The sequence below is a fragment of the Trachemys scripta genome, chromosome 2, assembly GCF_013100865.1.
Source record: "Trachemys scripta elegans isolate TJP31775 chromosome 2, CAS_Tse_1.0, whole genome shotgun sequence".
In the NCBI taxonomy this organism is placed as follows: domain Eukaryota; kingdom Metazoa; phylum Chordata; order Testudines; family Emydidae; genus Trachemys; species Trachemys scripta.
In genome coordinates, this window is record NC_048299.1 from 202,867,546 (window position 1) to 202,887,124 (window position 19,579).

Genomic DNA, 19,579 nt, shown 5'->3' on the forward strand with positions numbered 1-19,579 from the left:
CCACCTGTAAGCAAAACCCAACTCCAACGTGGGACCTTTAATTTCGTTTTATCAGTGATCACAAAAGCTCTGTTTGAACCATTGGCAACCTGCTTGCTATGCCATCTCTCCATAAAAGTCATCTTTTTAATAGCCACTGTGGAGAACTAGGAGCTCTTATGGCAGATCCACCATACAGCGTCTTACACAAAGATAGCATCACATTAAGACTGCATCCTAGATTTATACCCAAAGTCATTTTGGACATTCTCCTCACTCAAACCATTAACTTACCTACCTTCCTTCTAAAACTACACACTTCTAATTAAGACATGTCTACCATCCGTGGACATTCACAGAGCAGTGGCTTTCTGTCCGCAGAGAGCAAAACCATTCAGATAATTACCAAGGTTATTTGTTACACCTACTACTCTCATCCATTCTGCTAAGGTATCATCCCAAAAGCTCTCTAAATGGATCTCTGGATACATCCTGCTGTGCTGTGAGATAGTAGCCAATACTAGCCCACCACAAGGTGTGAGAGCTCACTCTACCAGAGCCCATACAACTTCAATAGCCTCGTTGAAAGATGTTCCTTTTGGAAAGATCTGCAAAACTGCTACATGGAACTTGATGCGTACCTTTTCCAGACGTTATGCCATAGTTCAGGCCTCGGCAGCGGATGCTTGTCTGGGTACCACTCTAATTGTATGTTTCCTACTTGTGCTCGCACTCACGTCCACAATAGATACGATTTATCAGTCACCCAGAGTGGAACACACACAGGGACCAGCACTTGAAGAAGAAAGGGATGTTACTTACCTGTTCTGTAACCAGAGTTGTTTGAGATGTGTGGTCCCTATTTGTATTGCACCACCTGCCCTCCTTCCCCTCTGCTTGGGATCATGACTTGATTTGCGGTAGAGAAGGAACTGAAGAGGTGATTGGTTCACGTTGCCCCTTATGCCCTCAGATCAGAGCATTAAGAGGTGAGTGGCTCAGGTGCGAATCAATGAACACTGATCTCTGGCACATGGTGCACATGTGTACCCAGAGTGGAATATAGATAGGGACCATGCATCTTGAAGAACTCTGTTTACAGAACAGGTAAGTAGCCTCCTTTGGGGGGGGGGGGGTGAGTGAGAGAGCAGCTTTGGGATATTGAGGTCCCTCTTTTAAGAGCTATGAGTGAAATTCTAGCTTCATCAAAGTCAATATGATCTTTGCCATTGACTTCAATGGGATCAGGAAGGACCAGTTTGTGGAGTAGCTTTTAGTGGCACCAGCTTGGAGGGTCCTGTTAACTCTGCCCTTCCCCTAAGCATCAAGGTACCAGTGCTTAGCAGCACAGCACAGGATTGGCAGTAGCTGTGTGCTGGTGATCTGGTGCTACTCTTGTTACTACTTATATCACTTTTCAGTCCTAGCCTCAGTGATTTGGTCTGCTCTTTGATTTCTCACTTTGGAAGGAAACAAACCAAACAAAGCCCAAAAACGTAAACCCATTGGATTTGATCTTGTTGGTGAGGTTTTTAAGCCAGATGGTGTTGCATTCCTTTTCCTGGTCCCAGTTTCCAGTGATCTTTCCTGCACTTTCTCAGAAACCTCAAAAGTTGGTTATGTGCTACAGGGTAAATACATCTCCTTGCTCTGTACATCTGTGAATCCCGCTGAATAGGACAGTACATGGCAGTACGTTCAGCCTGCTAACTGAGATAATACAGTGAGGTGGGTAGGTAGTCAGAACAATTTGTATTGTTTCCAAAAATATGCTACATGGAGCGTGCAGAAAGCAGCAGGATGATGGGATAGGGAAAGTAAATAGAACTAGAGTAGAAGAAATGTGCTACCCCTAGTCCTGAGGGGAAAAAATTAGTCATAGGTTTTTCACAGTGGAAAATTTTAAAAAGCAGGACATCATACTGAGTCATTGATCTGCTATAGAGAGTTTCCTTTTTAAGCCTGTTCTTTTTGCCTGAGAAGAAATGACTCATAATACATGACATTTGCGAAGGAAGAGAAAGAGCGAATATCATATACAGAAGGAGAGTAGAGAAAAGCTGAGTGGAAAATGTCATTGAAGAGTTCCTCCTTGCTATTTGCCTGTTCCACAGAGCTTGCTTATAACTAGGTGCCCTCTGAACATACATCTATGCAAGTTAATAGCAGCCTTGCAGATTTCTGCCAACCCCCTAGCTCCAGGAGTATAATCCCTTTTTTTAATGAGCAATTACAATATTATTGGGTTGATTTTTTTTGTTTGTTTGTTTTTTTAATCATTGTACTCATGGTTCAGTCAGCAAAGCAGATTTTGTGCCTCAGCTGGTAAATTTCCATGAAGATTTGCATGGCTAAGTTATAAATATCTCATTCAGAGTTGATTCTTGATCCATTATTAGGGAGATGCAGGAAACACTTTAATAATGTTCTGCAGTATTAATAAGTATTGATTCTAAAGCATCAAGGCTTAATTTTCATTTGTCCTTCCACAGTGAGAAAGATCTTCATCTTTAAAATCACCCAGAATAGAACATTTTGAATCTCTAGCTAGTGTATGAAGAGAAGACACATTAGTTCAGAGGTTCCTAGCTGATAATGTCTGATTGGCCAGTGATCTAACTGACCTAAGTTGTCAATTTTCTCAAATGGTACCCTTAGCATATTGGCAGTAGGAGCTGGATTTTAGCCTTCACTTTTGAACTTAGTCATTATAATGTGATTTCAGCATTTGCAGAGGCAGAATGGTTCTTTTTCTCTTTTAGTTAAAGCAGTTGCCTTTGACTTAATAAATAATAGATGCTGAAATAAGTATGCCTTGTATATTTTTCTTTTCTTTTTTATTTTAATACAGCGATTTCATCCCCTATATATCAGTGCACCTTATACCAAGATGGCTTTGTACATGAGCAAACAGCGTCACTTGTGTAAATACAACTTGGGAACTAATATCTGTAAACTTCTGTTGTAGAACCTTAAAAATAACTTTTTTGGTGGTGGCACTGTGGATTTTCTCCACCTCTCTCTATAAACAATAGCTAGTTACTATCCAGACAATATAAACCCACTAGATTATAAAAACTTTATCCTAGGTTTTACTTTTGGCCTGGCTTCCTTTTAACCGTTGCTTTAGAGCTGTATAGCCTATATGGTCACATCCTGCTTCCATCCTCAAGGAGTTCAGGGCACACAGTATGCAGCAGAACCAGTAAGATTCTGCTGCATGACGTGAAGCGAGATCCTGGGAGGCTGCACCCAACACACATGACAGAGCTGTGCTCTGCAGGGATCATTTTGCCCCATTTTACAAGGGGATTGGGGCATGAGTGGAGCTGGGGCTGAAACTACCAGCCATTCTACTCTGTGGAGGGAGAGTGTGAAGCCCAAAAGGCTCAGTCATGGAGTGATCCACATGTGAGAATTCCTTGCCCCTAAGTCCATGCATAAAATCTAGGATTTGCCCCATAGGGGAACTTATATCGGCATAGCTACATCTCTTAGGAGCATATAAAACAAAATGCTGACCTAGCCCCCAGTGTAGACAGTGCTAGGTTGACAGAAGAATTTTTGATACCACATCTTGGAGAGGTGGATTACTTACACCTCCCATCAGCATAGATAGTGTCCATGCTAAAGCAGTACAGTGGTTGCAGTTGTGCCACTGTAGTGTTTGTAAAAAGAACAGGAGTACTTGTGGCGCCTTAGAGACTAACAAATTTATTTGGGCATAAGCTTTTGTGGGCTACAGCCCACTTCATCGGATGCATGCAGTGGAAAATACAGTAGGAAGATATATATATACACAGAGAACATGAAAAAATGGGTGTTGCCATACCAGCTATAACGAGACAAATCAATTAAGGTGGGCCATTATCAGCAGGAGGGAGAAAAAGTTTGCTTTTAGTGTACTTCTATTCCCTTAAGTAGAAGAGTAAAACAAAAATGGAAGTAGTTCTTAATCCTTTTTCATACAGTAGGGGAAATTATTCCCCTTGGCCATAAACTGCTTTCAGATGGCTTATGTCTGTTCAAACAGGAAATCTAAGACATTAACTGTAGGTGTGCTGATTCACTGACAGATGCCACACCCAGGTGTACGGTACTAACTCTGTTTATTGCTTGGCTGGCAGTTGGCTACCATGCAAAATTCACAATTCCCCTTAGATTGTCCCCCCCTGTTGGATGTTGATATAATGAATAATGTGCAGAGAACAAAAATAGGACCCACAGTACTGGGTTAAAATTTAAAGTTTAAAAAATGGAACCCAGACTTGATTTAATATTCTCTTTTTGCAGGCTTGGAGGGGAAATGAACAGGAGGATTGGGTCCCTCGTACCTATCAGGATTTAGAAGGCCTGCCTTGTATTGTTATCCTGACTGGCAAGGACACCCTAGGAGAAACTTTCCCCAGGTACTATCTGAACTGTTGTACAATGCAGATGTCTAAAAAACAATCAACATGTTTGTAAGAACAAATGTAAAACTTTCAGCTGCTGATTGAAAATAACAATCTTGCTGTTAATGTTGCATGAAAAATGCTGTTTTAGAAGACTTTCTTTTTGGTAAAGTTTTTCCTTGGTGAAAAGAAAGAGTTGCTTTGTGAAAGATAAAGTACTAGTGGGAGGTTCTCCATTGTATCATGAACTGAACAGCTATACTAAGTATCAAAGAACCATAGCTCATGTGCTGAGTGTTTTAAACTAATTAGATTTCCAGTGATTAATGGAATTTGAAAATAGACATCGTATAAGCCATTTCAAATTAATACCGAGAGTGACTCTTTAAAGGCCAGAAAATATAAAACATTCTTTTTCATGGGTTTGTTTTCTAGGTCATTGAAATACTGTGACCTGCGACTAATTGACTCAAGCTATTTAACTCGCACTGCCTTAGAGCAAGAAGTAGGTCTGGCATGCTGCTATGTCTCAAAGGAGGCAATTCGAGGGTCTATTGTAGCTCTTGACCTGAGTGAGAAGGAGCACGAGAAGGCTAATATTAGTGAGAATGACTCTGATGAACTGTTGATAGACTTGGAGAGACCTCAGAGTAACAGCAGTGCGGTCACTGGAACCTCAGGTCAGTCATTGCTTTTACAGTTGCTCTGGAGCGTAATGCTTGACCCAGATTTTGTAAGAATTTGAACACAAATATTGAAGCATCAAGTAATATGTCAATGATTAGCTGCGTTTGATTTCAGATTAGAAAATAAAGATGTGGTTTGCAACATCTTACATACCCGAGTGTTTCAAGTCTTGTGCCACATTAAAAGTTTCACACCGAAAGGCCCCTCTGTGTTCTCCCAGGCTTTCCCTGACTAGGGTGAGGGGAAGGAACTAGGTTGTGAAGTTTAGTTAATGTAGCCTTGTGCATTATTGTGATTATTTTAAATATAATTTTACTTGTTGCTACACCTTGAGTTTTCGGGGAATCTGAAGAACTTAAACATCCAAATAAATAAATAAAATTACCAGGGTAAAATATTAGGAACAGCACAGTGTTCAGTAACTGTGGGGATATAGATGTGTGCTACAAAGGATGGACATTTGTTTGTTTAGAGCATCAGAACATTTAGAGCTGGCCCTGAATATAGGCACAAGGCACAGGTATCCTTCCCTCTTACAGTTTGGATGATGGATATGTGTTGCTGTGTGTAAACCCTGCACTGACAGACCAAGGGCTAGGCAGGCTCTGTGCTAAAGTAACCTCACCCCCCTGGCCCTGCCAATCCTGCATGGTAGGGAATAAGGCTTTAAAAGGAGGAAGGTGCAGTCAGCAAAAGGGAAGCCCTGAGAAGGGAGCCTCCCTTGAAGCAGAAGGAGGAACTCCCATGCCAGAGATCCCCCTGAGCTCTGTGAGGAGTCCAGTGAACCCAGAGGTAAGCCTGGTTAGGGAGAAACTGACCTGGCTACCTGCCCGTAAAGACTCCAGTAAAGCTGCTACCGAAGCGTCCCTGACCTTTTTGCTTTTTGTTGAATCCAGGAGGGACTTGTCCTGAGTCTGAACTTTTGCTTTTCCCCACCCTTAACAAAGTAGGTAAGGGTGATGCCCACTGCAAGGACTAAGAGGCTCAGGCCTGAACTGGGCCAACCCTGTGGAGGTATCTGGGTATGGAAAGAGGCCTCAACCCAGCTAGGGGCAGCACTCCAGAGGAACATTTTACAGGGTGAAATTTTTCCCATGGCAAAAATCTCAACCCTCCCTACCCTGTGTCCTTCTTCTACTTCCATGCCCTTCTCCCTCCATCTCCCTATCTGTTTTCCTGCCTTTAGTCAGTTGAGTGGGGCCTTTGCCAATTATTGAGTCTTCCCCACATATGCTAACTTTAAGGCTGACTTGCCTTTTCTAGTCCCAAAATGTGAGCATGGCCCATAGGAGAGAATGTTTTCTGGTGTTAAGAAGGCAGTCAGGGCCGCCCAGAGGCCTGGGGCAAGTGGGGCAATTTGTCCCAGGCCTGGCGGCGGTCCAGGTTTTCGGCGGCATTTCGGCGGTGGGGGGTCCTTCAGTGCTGCCGAAGATGTGGAGTGACTAAAGGGCCCCCCCCGCTGCCGAAATGCCCCGCGAGCCCTGGCCCGGTAGCGGTCCGGGTCTTCAGCGGCATTTCGGCGGCGGGGGGGTCCTTCAGTGCTGCCGAAGATGGGGAGCGACTGAAGGGCCCCCCGCTGCTGAAATGCCGCCAAAGACCCGGACCTCCGCCAGGTGAGTACAAGCGCCGCAGCTCCCCCACTTTACCCCAGGCCCCCTGAATCCTCTGGGCGGCCCTGAAGGCAGTGCTACTGATATCTTTGACTTGGTAGAAGGGTTTTTTCCCTTGGTTATAGTGAAGGTATATAGGTCTAGATCTCTCAGCTGATGCATAACCCTGTAATTCTATTGACTTCAGTAGAGTTACATGAACTTCAACCGGTCGAGTATTTCTAGGCACCGTAGAAATATTTGCAGTGTTAAAGTTGCATCAGACAGCATTCACTCCTTAGTTGTATTTGCTAAGCAGTTTCAATGGGTTTTTTTGTTTGTTTATTTCCTGCTTCATTCCACTAGGTTCAATAGCTGAAAATGGCGTGAGCTCCTCCAGTGCTGCAGACAAATCTCAGAAGCAGCCAGCATCTCTTAACTTTCAGAATGTGGCAGTTAGTTCAGTCGATGAAGGTACTTATCCAAGATTCACTGCTGGAGAGACCTTGAAACAAGAATGTGACTCTCTGGGTAACCAGATGGCAAGCAGCACCACTTCTAAATTATCATCTTCCTCCGTAACCCGGACATTCCGGTGGCCCAGCCAGTCTGTCAAAGAGTGCAAGACCCTGCATGCAGCACTGCCACGCATTGTCATCTTGTCTAAAGCTGCCTATTGTCTCCTTGGCTCACAGAAAAGTGGGCACTTGCCTTCCTCGTCTTCTCTTCTGCCTCATGCCGATGTGTCTTGGCTGCGCTCTTTGAGACCTTTGCTTCCCAAAGACATGAACGGTGAGGAGCAGTCTCTGTACTATAGGCAATGGACCACAGCCAGGCAACACCATGCAGATTACAACAATCAGAGCGAAACTGCAGGCTCTAAGAGTTTTCACCCGCGACGGCTGCTTCTGACAGGACCCCCACAGGTAAGAGAGCTGTCCCCATCTTGGCTAGTCATGTTAGTATAGAGTTTTAGGGAAGGTGAAGAGGGCCAAAGTTAGCTAAAAACTGAGGACACTGTTCCAGTCTTTAAAAGTACATGTCAAGACACAAGCAGCAATGGGTCCCAAGACTGCTTTCAGGGGCGTGCATTTGGAATTATCCTCCAAAAGATGCTTTCATATCTGCTCACAAGCCATGGCTGGCATAAAGCTACCTTAAAAAGATCAACAGATACATGGGTACCAGCTATCCCATTGAAGTCAGTGGGATTGCACCAGCGTAAATGAGAACAGAATTTGTCCTACTGCTGATGGTGTATTACTGCTATAGGCTGGCATGTGTTCCTGTTTGGCAGGGTCTTAGCAGAATTGACCCAGGGCTGGAATAGCAAAACAGAAGGAAAAAACCCAAACATATCTGTCTAAAATGTAACCCAGCTTTAATACTAGATTTTCTGAGGGTTTTGTTTTGTTGCTTCAGGTGGGAAAAACTGGCTCTTACTTGCAGTTCCTTAGGATTCTCTTTCGCATGCTGATCAGATTACTGGAGGTAGATGTGTATGATGAAGAAGAGATTAATACCAGTAAGTACTAAATAGTAGTTCTCAGTACCTCATGTGCAGAAATTCTCTTTAATAAAATAGAATGGAGCTACTATAAGGTGGGTGCATAACTGGTTGGAAAACCATTCCCAGAGAGTAGTTATCAGTTGTTCACAGTCAAGCTGGAAGGGCATATCAAGTGGGGTCTCTCAGGGATCAGTTCTGGGTCAGGTCTGTTCAGTATCTTTGTCAGTGATTTAGATAATGGCATAGAGAGTACACTTATAAAGTTTGCGGATGATACCAAGCTGGGAGGGTTGCAAGTACTTTGGAGGATAGGATTAAAATTCAAAATGATCTGGACAAACTGGAGAAATAGGATTAAATTCAAGGACAAATGCAAAGTACTCCACTTAGGAAGGAACAATCAGTTGCGCGCACACACAAAATGGGAAATGACTGCTTAAGAAGGAGTACTTCAGAAAGGGATCTGGGAGTCATAGTGGATCACACTGTTGCAAAAAAAGCAAATGTCGTTCTGGGATGTGTTAGCACAGTGGTCTCCAACCTTTTTATTCACAAGATCACTTTTTGAATTTAAGTGCAACCCAGGATCTACCCCACCCCTTCCCTGAGGCCCTGCCCCGCTCACTCCATCCCCCCTCTCTCTGTTGCTCGCTCCCTCCTCCCTCATTCAGTTCCCCGTTCCTGACCAATAGGAGCTGCAGGGGCAGTGCTTGCAGGCAGGAGCAGCGTGTGGAGACCCCTGCCCGTGTTGTCCCCTCTTCCCCCAGGGGCCTCAGGGCTATGCTGTCTGCTTCCGGGAGCGGTGTGGGGCCGGGGAAGGCAGGGAGCCTGGCTTAACCCCACTGCGCTGCTGGACTTTTAGCGGCTGGAGATCGTGATCTACCAGTTCATGACCATTGTGTTAGCAGGAGTGTTGTAAACAAGACACAAGAAGTAATTCTTCCACTCTACTTCATGCTGATTAAGCCTCAGCTGGAGTATTGTGTCCAGTTCTATGTGCCACATTTTAGGAAAGATGTGGATCAATTGGAAAAAGTTCAGAGAAGAGCAACAAAAATTATTAAAGATCTAGAAAACATGACCTATGAGGAAAGATTGGAAAAAATGATGTATGTTTTTAGTTTGGAGAAGAGAAGACTGAGAGGGAACATAACAGTTTTCAAGTACAAAAAAGGTTGTTACAAGGAGGAGGGAGAAAAATTGTTCTCTTTAACCTCTGGGGATAGGACAAGAAGCAATTGGCTTAAATTGCAGCAAGGGCGGTTTAGACTGGACATTAGGAAAAACTTCCTAATTGTCAGGATAGTTAAGCACTGGAATAAATTGCCTAGGGAGGCTGTAGAATCTCCGTCATCGGAGATTTTAAAGAGCAGGTTAGAGTAGACAAACACCTGTCAGGGATGGTCTATATAATACCATAATATAATAATAAAAATTAGTTCTGCCTTGAGTGTAGGGGACTGGACCTCTAGAGGTCCCTTCCAGTCCCACAGTTCTACAATTCTATGAAAAGAAAATTAGAGAGATTTGGTGTGTGAGGTAATATCTTTTATTGGACCAGCTTCTATTGGTGAGCGAAACAAGTTTTCAGGCTTACACAGAGCTCTTCTTTAGGTCAACAGAAGTTGTTTCAATAAAAGGTACTACCTCACCTACCTTATCTCTCTAATATCCCGGGACCAACATGGCTACAACAACATAAAATAAAAACTGCATAAAATAAAACTACCTTTTTTGGGAGCATAAAGGCATTCTGTACATTAAAACTGGCATTACCATGTTACTGGTGTGTCATTTTAACTTGTATGTTAATATGTAGCTAGATTTCCAGCAGGTCTCTAAACATACTCTTCTCTTTTATTATGCTAGATATAATTTTTAATGGATCAACTGGACAACATTGCAAAGGCAAAATAGATCAAAGTCATGAAGAGGCAGTATCTGTCTATTATGTCCATACCTACTGGTTTTTAAAATATTTTTCTTTCTTTCCTTCATTCTCTGTCTTTCTGTCTTCTTTTAGCAATCAAGCTCAATTAAATAATGCACCTTTTTCCTCTACAACTTTGATATTGTTGATGGATTTTGTTATAAATCAGATACATAACCTCTCCTAGGAATTTGGTAACACCGTGAGTTTACAAGTTTTGTATTGGAGGAAAAAATGGTAATGAGAAACTCTGTTGACTATTAGGTGACACAAATCCATTAATTTTCATATTGTAGGAACTAGACTGGGGAAGTATGAACCTATTAAAGAAACAAGTTCTATTTAGGATATTACTTTATGTGGTGAATAACAAACAGCGTTGTGGTTATGAGACATCCCCTTGGTGTCTCCTGAGGTGTGAGCCTTAACACCAATGTACCAGCACTCAAAAAGTGTAGCTCTCTACTAACCACTCAACAGGGTAGGGTTTGATTCTGCTCAGAAACTGGTATATTTGAATTAAAACAATTGTAATGCCCAGTAGTTTGGAGCTTTTGGAGCATGGTTATCCCCTGATTACGTGAGAAGGAAAGATAGAAGTTGATGACTAAATCAAAGAGAGGCTGGGGAATTGACTATATCTCCTGGACAGATACCACTCTTAATTTTGTTATTCAAAACCTAGATGCCTTGGGGATGGGTACTTTAGAAATTCTGGTGGGTGAAAGGAATAGAAGCCTTGACACTGAGATTCAGACCTGCTTAGTTTCCAAGGAATTTTTATTTTTTTAAAATGGCTTAGTCTGAGTTAATATTTTAGTTTTGGTTTGTATGTTTGACATAGAGACTTCTTTTATTTTTGAATCCCTGTTCAATTGCACAAATATACAAACATCAAAGAAACACATTTCACATACTCTCTTCCGTTGCTTCACAAAATGTATTCCAGGTTCTACAGAAAGTAGTGAGATCACCCAGTCTAGCAATGACCACTGGCCTGACATTGAGATCTTCAGTAAAATAACTTTTGATCTGAGTGTGCATGATACCAAGTATGGTTCTATGAGTCCAGTGTACACAGAACAACTGTCAAGAGTAAAACAAGGTCAGTAAAAGTTCTTTCCATTTTCCTGCTTCGAACGAGAGATTTTACGTTGGTTTGACTAGGCATAATGCTCAGGAAAGGCATAACCTACAAAACACTATAGATGTGCTCAGGTTTTCTCTAAAGTGGTTACAGAATTACATTTTACCTGCATGTTTGTTGGCTGTCTTAAAATTCATGTCATTTATCTTCTTTGTACACAGAAGCAAACAAAGAAACCAAAGTTGAGGAGCCCAGAAAGAGAGAGACAGTGTCCATGATGTTGACCAAATATTCAGCTTATAATACATTTCACCACTGTGAGCAGTGCCATCAGTACATGGATATTAATCCTGCAGCACAGGTTGGTGTCTGTGATGGGACTAGCTGCACCTTTAACCCCTCTGTGGTCTTTCAGAGTGCAGCCCACAGGTATTGAGGCTTGAGTCTTAACCTTTCCTGGGGAAGAATCATGCGATTCTCCTACTTTCAGATCAGGCCCTGGGCTTACAGCCCCCTCTGGATCAACTGAAGTTATTCAGCAGATGCATCTGGGCTTGGCACTTACAGTTCTTCCCTTTGGGAGTCTGTGAATACCATAGTGAATAGAGTGACCAGACAGCCTTTTCGAAACAAAATATTGTTTAATCATAACAGTAGGAATAAAGCATGAGAATGGAAAAAATATTATTAATGCAACAAAATGTCTACATGCATGTTTAACTTACGTAAGTCATGATACCTGCTGTGTGCCTGCAGTCAAAACAGCTGTATGCTCAGTCAGGTATTTGCTTATGCAAATAATATTCATTCACCTAAATACCAGTTTGTGCATGCCTGAATTGCACATATAGTTGTGATAATGACAAACAACTAGGCACGCAGTAAAGAGAAGTCATTCAGCTGGCCTCCCTTTGGCCCTGATTCGGCAAAGCACTTAAGTATGTGCTTAAACTGCACGCACATGATGAAGCATTTGAGCATGGGTTAAGTCCCATGGACTTCAGAGATACTTAAGCCCATACTTAAAGTTGAATAAATGTTCAAGTGCTTTGCTGAATGAAACGCAAGAGAAAGTGAAACACTTATGAAGAATTTAAAATGAAGAATGAAAAGGATATTAACTCATGCTGATGATCACCATTTTATTGTAGCAGTTCTGACTAACAGTTTAAGGAATGAGTTAAAGCCATCAATTGCTAAACAGGGAGGCATAATTTAAAATGGAAGACGGTCACCAAGCTTTATCTGCAGAAAGTGCTTTTAGGTTTACTCCTTTGCTTTTCAGACAACTTGTAGGCAGACTGATTTAGTTCATAATTTCTAGTTGATTAAGGTAGGAAGGGCTCCATTGACTGCACCCTGACTAGCTTGGAATACATGGATATATTGTGTATAAATTATAATGTGTTCTGTTGGGGTGTTTACAGTACTGAGCTGTTGTGATTTTCTGAAGTGTCATCATATTGTGAAACTGGCAGTAATTTAAAGGTAATCTATTTTACATACCTGTGTAATGTGAGTTCCAAAGATTTTCTGAAAGCTTGGCCTTTTACATACTTTGTGATAGAAACATGTTTCTGTAGGTTGTATGTTTATAAGAAGCGTGTATAGGCCTGTGGCATTCTCTCATATATATATATATATGTGTGTATATATTTTTAATGTCCTGAACAGACTTTGATAGGGTAGGTTGTTTCCTGACTCATTTTCCAGTGCTCTGTGTACATTTGTGAGCAATTTCTAACACTGACTTCAGCAGGAGCACAACAGGGCCACAGGAAGGTCTATTATTAGACTGACAAGCTGCGTACCTAATTAATTCTGCTGGATAAGAGGAAACTGTGACTATAACAAAGCCACCTTCAGTTGCCAAAGGAAAATATATTTGCCATTCATTTCCAGCTGCTTCCATCATTTCAAAATGCAATTGAAATTACCGTGCCACATGTTTGTGTAGGTGTGTGGCCTCCTTATCTGATTAGTGTGTTGACTGTTTTCTCCTGCAATTCCCTTGAATACAGATGACTGACTCCACCCTGCATGCATTTACGTTCTCCTCCTCAATGTTAGGAGAAGAGGTTCAGCTTCATTTTATAATCCCCAAGTCCAAGGAGAACCACTTTGTCTTCAGCAAGCAGGGGAAACACCTGGAAAGCATGCGTCTTCCTCTTGTGTCGGACAAGGTGGGTGTATGCCTCTTGCATCCTCTTTCTGGCTGCCTACCATGAATCTAGTTGGCTTGTATGAAAAAAATCCCTATTTGTCTGATGTCTTCTCATGACCTTTGTGTTGGACCCTCCTGAGACTGTGAGCTTCCTGGGGCAAGGACCATCCCTTCTTGACTAACTTGACAGCAACTAGCATGTCATAGGTGCTAGAATAAATAATAATAATAAATAATTTTTACTTGGGCTATTGTGTTCTTTCTGATGGAAAGAGTCAATCGGGACCAACCGGCTAACATACTAGTCTTTCTAGAGTTTAACTATTTCCTGTTTAATCTTTCAGCAGAATTTGAATGCGGTAAAGAGTCCTATCTTCACTCCTTCAAGCGGCCGCCATGAGCATGGCCTCTTGAACCTTTACCATGCTATGGAAGGCATCAGTCACCTTCACCTGCTAGTGGTCAAGGAGTATGAAATGCCACTGTACCGTAAATACTGGCCCAACCACATCATGCTGGTCCTGCCAGGCATGTTCAACAATGCTGGAGTTGGTAAGAGGCACTAATAGTGTGTTAGGTTGAAAGCAGGGTTTCTCTAACTGAGAGCTCAACACCTGCCTCTCCTGGTCATGATCACATAAAACATGTGATAACTACAGCAGTCGCATCCATGTGATTGTTTAAAAAGGGATATTAGTGAAGTATTTAATATCTTTTAACTCCCTTTAATGCGATAATAGTTTTATCCTTTTTGAACACAGTTAATCTAGCTATCTGCTTCCGCTCTTCGTTTCTTCTCTCCCCAATCACACTCTTCTCTGTTCTCCTCTCTCTCTTTGCTCCTAGCACTTGCTTCTGTGCTCCCTGGTCCCTTTCTCAATCTATGTCTTTATATTTTTTCCTGTGGTCTGTTTTTTCGCTTTGCCCCTGCATGTTTTCCTGCTGCTCAGTCATCTTCCTTCCATACTCCACAGAACCATCTGTCCAGTTGCTTTCTCACATGGTCATTCTTAACCTGCCAGCAGCTCCTGTTCCACCAGTGATTCACTTTCCTATTAATCAATAGCTTTTGAAAAGATCACAGTTTGAGAACTGCTGATTTGTAGGCAAATTGCATTCATTTTTCTCAGCTCTGCAGCCTGAATGTCTAGTCCAGTCACTTTACAAGGGATGTCACTATTTAACAAGATGAAACTGCAGCTTAGGTTCAGGAAAGTCAATTGTAGTTGAACTTTGGGTCCAGTCCTATTAGAGGTTAAACTCTTCCCACAAGAGATTGAGTTTCCTCAACTCACACGAGGTGAAGTCCATGGGTGGCATGTATAAGAGGCTGGGGCAGGCTACCCAAAAAAAGGCTGGTCATGCAGGTGGGCAAATGCCATGGGTGCGATGCGGGTCACCTCCCTTTGGAAGCCTGCTGGCTCTCTGCCTTTGGAGCACTGGAAGTGAAGCTCCCTAGAAGTGGGGGAGCCACAGGTGCCCAGACCGTGGCTCCGCTCCTGTTCTGCCTCTTGCCCCGAGGCCCACCGTGGAGAGGAGCGGGTGGGCCTCGGGGGAAGTGGCGCAGAGGAGTGGGTGCCGGGTGGGGCCTCGGAGGAAGAGGCACAGAGAAGTGAGCACTGGGTGGGGGGAGCTTGAGGGAAGAAGCAGAGAGGAGCAAGCGGTGGGCAGGGGGCATTGGGGAGGGGGCAGAACAGGGGGTGGGAAGAGGTGGCGTGAGGGCGGGCCTCAGAAGAAGAGGTGGAGTGGGGGCGGAGCCAGTGGTGGAGTGGTCGGGTCTCTAGTGGCACCCCCCCTGCACACACACACACTTCTAGGGAGCTTCCGGCGCTCGTGTGTAAGCCTCCCCAAACTGAAGATCACACGCTGCCTGTGGTCAAGCCACTGTCCTCTCTTGGTTCAAAGTACTCTTAAAATGCCCCATTTTTCTTGATGTCCACACGTGTAATAAAAATAGAAAAATCAACAACACTATATCATCCTCTCAGGTTTTCCAGTGTGTTCTACCCTCTCTGTATCTGTCTTTTACATATTCCTTATCCCAAAGAGCCTATAGTCTTTCTTTTTGTAGATTGTGCAGTGCCAAACACATTATTGGTACTAATAAATAATATTTGAAGATGCCACTTACCCCTCCTGGGTGGGCCTGGATTGGCAAATACATTTGAAAATGTACATGTGGTAAGACATGTTTCTTACCTTGTAACTTTCAAGGTGCTGTGCTGTATAATATTGGTGGCTTTCTTTTTTAATATTATATCTTTTTTGTATGAAAACAGAAGCTGCAGTGAAGTTCTCATTAGTGTCCTACAGAAGTTGTTCTGTGCCATGTATTCTCGCAGGTGCTGCCAGATTCCTTATTAAGGAACTTTCCTACCACAATCTAGAACTAGAGAGAAACCGCTTGGAAGAACTAGGAGTCAAACGTCAGTGTGTCTGGCCGTTCATTGTTGTCATGGATGACTCTTGTGTCTTATGGAACATTCACAGTGTCCAAGAACAGTCCAGGTAAATTAGCTTTGCACAAACAATGGAACAGTCAGATGGGTCCTAGCCAAAGCCACAGCCCATCCCAAACTTTTGCAATATTCTAATTTGGATGCACACTTTGCAGCTTGAGCCCATCCCTAGCAATTGGTGATAACTAAAAAATTGGCTACTTAAGAGTCAAAGCAGAATCTCAAAATTATACTCTGCTTATCACTTAGGTTATGTCTACACTGCAATCAGAGATGTGACTGCAGCACATGTAGACATACCCGAATTAGTTCTGGTCTAGCTAGCTCAGATAACAATAGCAGTGAAGCCACAGCAGCACAGACTGTATAAGCCCGCCCTGGACCTCAGGCATGTACTCAAGCCGCTAATCCAGGCTGCCACAGCTTCACTGTGATTATTATTTGAGCTAAGTAGGTTAAATTTAGCTCAGGAATGTCTACAGATGCTGCAGTCACACCTCTGATTGCCGTGGAGACATACCTTAGTCATGATTCAAAGCTGTTACTATTTTGTGCATGACATTACAGATAGCTTCAAAATTAACAATTGTATGTCATTTTGTCTCCAATTATCTCATCTCAATTAGTGTTTTCTGTCCATCAGCTAGTGTTGTGATTGACTCGATCACTTTCTCTGCTCTCTTGTAAAACTGATTAGTTTTTGACATAGAGTTTACCCAAACCTTTCTACCAATTGACTTGCCAGTGGGAAAGAACATTTTGGTTGTTTGTTTTTATCAGCTTGATTATTCTGGGTTGTTCTTTTGTTGTTTCTCAGTTAAAATTCTTTATTTTGGGATTCTTAATTTTCTAGAAGACATTATGCCATGTCACTCAATTCTTTTATCTTCTTCTTCCACACTGCACCTTATTTAGGAAATGCCTTTCCTGAATTGATTCATAAGGCTACTTCCTTCTGCCTCTCCATATATCTCACCAGTAATTCCTACCACCCCTGGAAAGTCTGTATGCTTATGATGACTGGATTGAGGGGTAGAGGTGGGGGTGGCATTTAATTAGCTATTTATAATAATGTAAATGTTCCATGTGTGTCCCTGAATACACAGTTATGTATTTGTACAGCACCTAGCAAAAAAGGATCCTGATCTAAACATTACACAATAATATAATAGCAGAAATCTAAAACACATATGTGATACATGATTACATTTCATAGCTCGTCCATGGAGCCAGGGAATACCAATAAGAATGTGTCTTTGAAGAGTGTTCTACAGCACATTGAAGCCACACCAAAAATTGTTCATTATGCAATACTGGGTATTCAGAAATGGAACAGCAAGTTGAATTCCAGGGGATCAAAACCTCCATTCTCCAGGTGCCATGTGCATGACTTCATACTGCTCAACGTAGACCTGACCCAGAATGTGCAATATGATCTAAACAGGTATGCAAAAGTGATTTAACAAATACAGTAAAAAATCTCACTGCCAGCTAATAGTCATGTTTCATAGCCATAGTAAAAACAGAGAATGGTACTTTCATGGCTGTGAGGTCATGGCCACAAAATACTACTTTTAAAAAACACAGAATGATGTGTGCAGCATTGTAATAAGACTGCAGTATCCAAATGAAAGTCAACTGTATGATTGGTTGAGTTAATTCTGATGTCACATTTCTGTTACATCAAAATGAGCTGTTCAGAGTGAGAGTTACCCCCCCCCCCCATGAAACAGGAAATGCATACAAAAAATAAGCACGCATAGGGAACAAATGGATGTTTTGTATATGATTTTAACAAAAAACAGTTGTTATTGATTTCTTGAATGTGATTTCAAGAAATAAACCACAAAAATCTAAAAATACAGATTGAGTAAGTGTGTGTTGCCATCACAAAACATCCGTGCATGAATCTACTACTACATTGTGAAAAGTGGTCACCCAGAAAGAGAGTCTGTATTAAAAGAACTCCTGCAATACCTCACCCAATATGCACACACATTACAGTGCAGTAGCTTTGCAGCTGTGGGTTACTATGATGTTATCAGAACTGCTTGATATGTTTCTTTTAGCCTCTTATCTCACAGTTCTCTGTGTATTATCAGTACCTATTCATGTATGGTAAAAGCCCCATTGACTGTGGGGTTAGGAAGAAGGGAAGTGCTGGTCACTATGGCATTAGAAAACTTCACAGTCTTTCACTGGATCACATAATTCCATTGTATAGCTTTCATCATGGGACATTTCCTCTAGCATTATACCTCTAGGGGAGATTTTAGCTTTCTAATTCCAAACTCTTCATGGAGTGCTGAGCGAAAAAGTGGCCTGCAATGAAACATGCCTAACAAATTACAGCATGACAGTTTGTGTATAACATGACAGGCCCCTGTATTTCATAGCTGTGTTCTGCTTGCTGTAACAGCAAAGGAATATACTGTATATTTTAAAAGCCAAATAAATCTTAGGCACAAGGTTACTTGGACAAAAATCAGGAAAGGGACTCTTCCTGTTATGATTGGTTATTTCTTTGCCAATCAGTTAGCAACCAGGATTCTCCAGTATTATGAAACATGGCTAGTGTAGCGCTCAGATCACTGGGAAATCCTGATTGGCCAGTGAGGTTTGTTTTCATACAGGTTTTATGTTCCATTCTAGCACTCCTTAAAGAAAAAACTGTACCTCAAAACTGGAATGATTTATAATGAATTAATTTATCCCTGGGGTGGAGGAGAGAAAGGAGTGTGCTCTGTTATGGTACAAGAGGAGCAGCTGACCAAGGCTGTGAACGTTTGTGATCATTCTTCCTATTCTCCATTCTGATACGCCCTTGCATAGTGCTGGTGCAATTTAGTAGGACTTAGCACTACCCGCAGAGAAAGAAAAACAGTCAGTGCATGGAATCTAGATGCCGGGCTTCCACCTCCCCTCCAGGTGCTGTTTTTGTATTACGTAAGGATTCATCTGAGTGGAGACTGAAAAAACTGAGTCAGGATAGTGAGCACCAGGGTTAGGATGGAAAGAAAGACAGACTGGGAGAAAGACAGACGGTGGGTGAGAAAGAAGAGAAAAGGCAAGGTTGAGGGAAGAAGCTACAGGAGTTTAAAAAAAAAAAAAAAAATAGAGAAGACCTAAAATACAAGAGAGAAACAGGAAGAAATCAGAAGAGGAGAGGCAGAAAATCCATCCTGCTAGGGACAGCACCTTTTGTCAGTCACAGGAAGCACTGCTTCCAGAAATGCATCGGCAAGTGGCAGGAATACGTAGAGAAGCGCAGCTCACCTGACTCAAAGTAATTGAGACAAAAGGCATGAAGGGAGGGAAGGCTGTTGTATTCCTAATGGAACTAAATTGCTTCCAAATTTTATCGGTCATTGTTTTACAGAGAAAACCTCTGCTCCCTCGCCTTTATTTCTCACTTTCCATCAGTGTTTGGAATTAAAAACCTATAGCAAATTCACTTTCTCCGGTATTTGCCATTTCTCTCCCTTTCTTTCCTCTCACCAGAAGGCATCAATTCCATTCTACAATTCTCCCTAAGAGCTTTGTCACAAGTTCCCATCAGGATTTGAAGAAGAATCCAACTCCCCCTGCTAAATAAGACTAGATTTTATATTTCCTTCACTTTGAGCTTCCCACTGACTCTAAGGTGGCCTGTCTTGGTCTCTACCTCCATCAGCAATCCAAACTGTCTCTCTATGTGGTGACCAAGTTCTAGCTTTCATTGGTCATGGTATGGATGCCAGAGCAACTGACTTCACAGTTCTCTCATTTGTATTACTTATG

At 42.3% G+C, this 19,579-nt stretch overlaps 1 protein-coding gene across 6 annotated transcripts in view; it reads left to right on the forward strand.

The window, feature by feature from the left end:
• The window catches only part of GREB1L (GREB1 like retinoic acid receptor coactivator), a 135,053-nt gene that overhangs the window by 98,126 nt on the left and 17,348 nt on the right, over positions 1-19,579 (forward strand). For 4 of the 6 annotated variants that reach the window (XM_034762740.1, XM_034762743.1, XM_034762744.1 and 1 more), the window contains 10 exons: positions 4,273-4,388; positions 4,809-5,053; positions 7,016-7,575; positions 8,072-8,174; positions 11,039-11,194; positions 11,398-11,537; positions 13,198-13,359; positions 13,685-13,892; positions 15,683-15,848; positions 17,016-17,243. In XM_034762740.1, the coding sequence (XP_034618631.1) occupies positions 4,273-4,388; positions 4,809-5,053; positions 7,016-7,575; positions 8,072-8,174; positions 11,039-11,194; positions 11,398-11,537; positions 13,198-13,359; positions 13,685-13,892; positions 15,683-15,848; positions 17,016-17,243 (2,084 nt within the window). The remainder of the gene's footprint in view (positions 1-4,272; positions 4,389-4,808; positions 5,054-7,015; positions 7,576-8,071; positions 8,175-11,038; positions 11,195-11,397; positions 11,538-13,197; positions 13,360-13,684; positions 13,893-15,682; positions 15,849-17,015; positions 17,244-19,579) is intronic. The other 2 variants (XM_034762742.1, XM_034762745.1) reach the window with 1 other exon arrangement.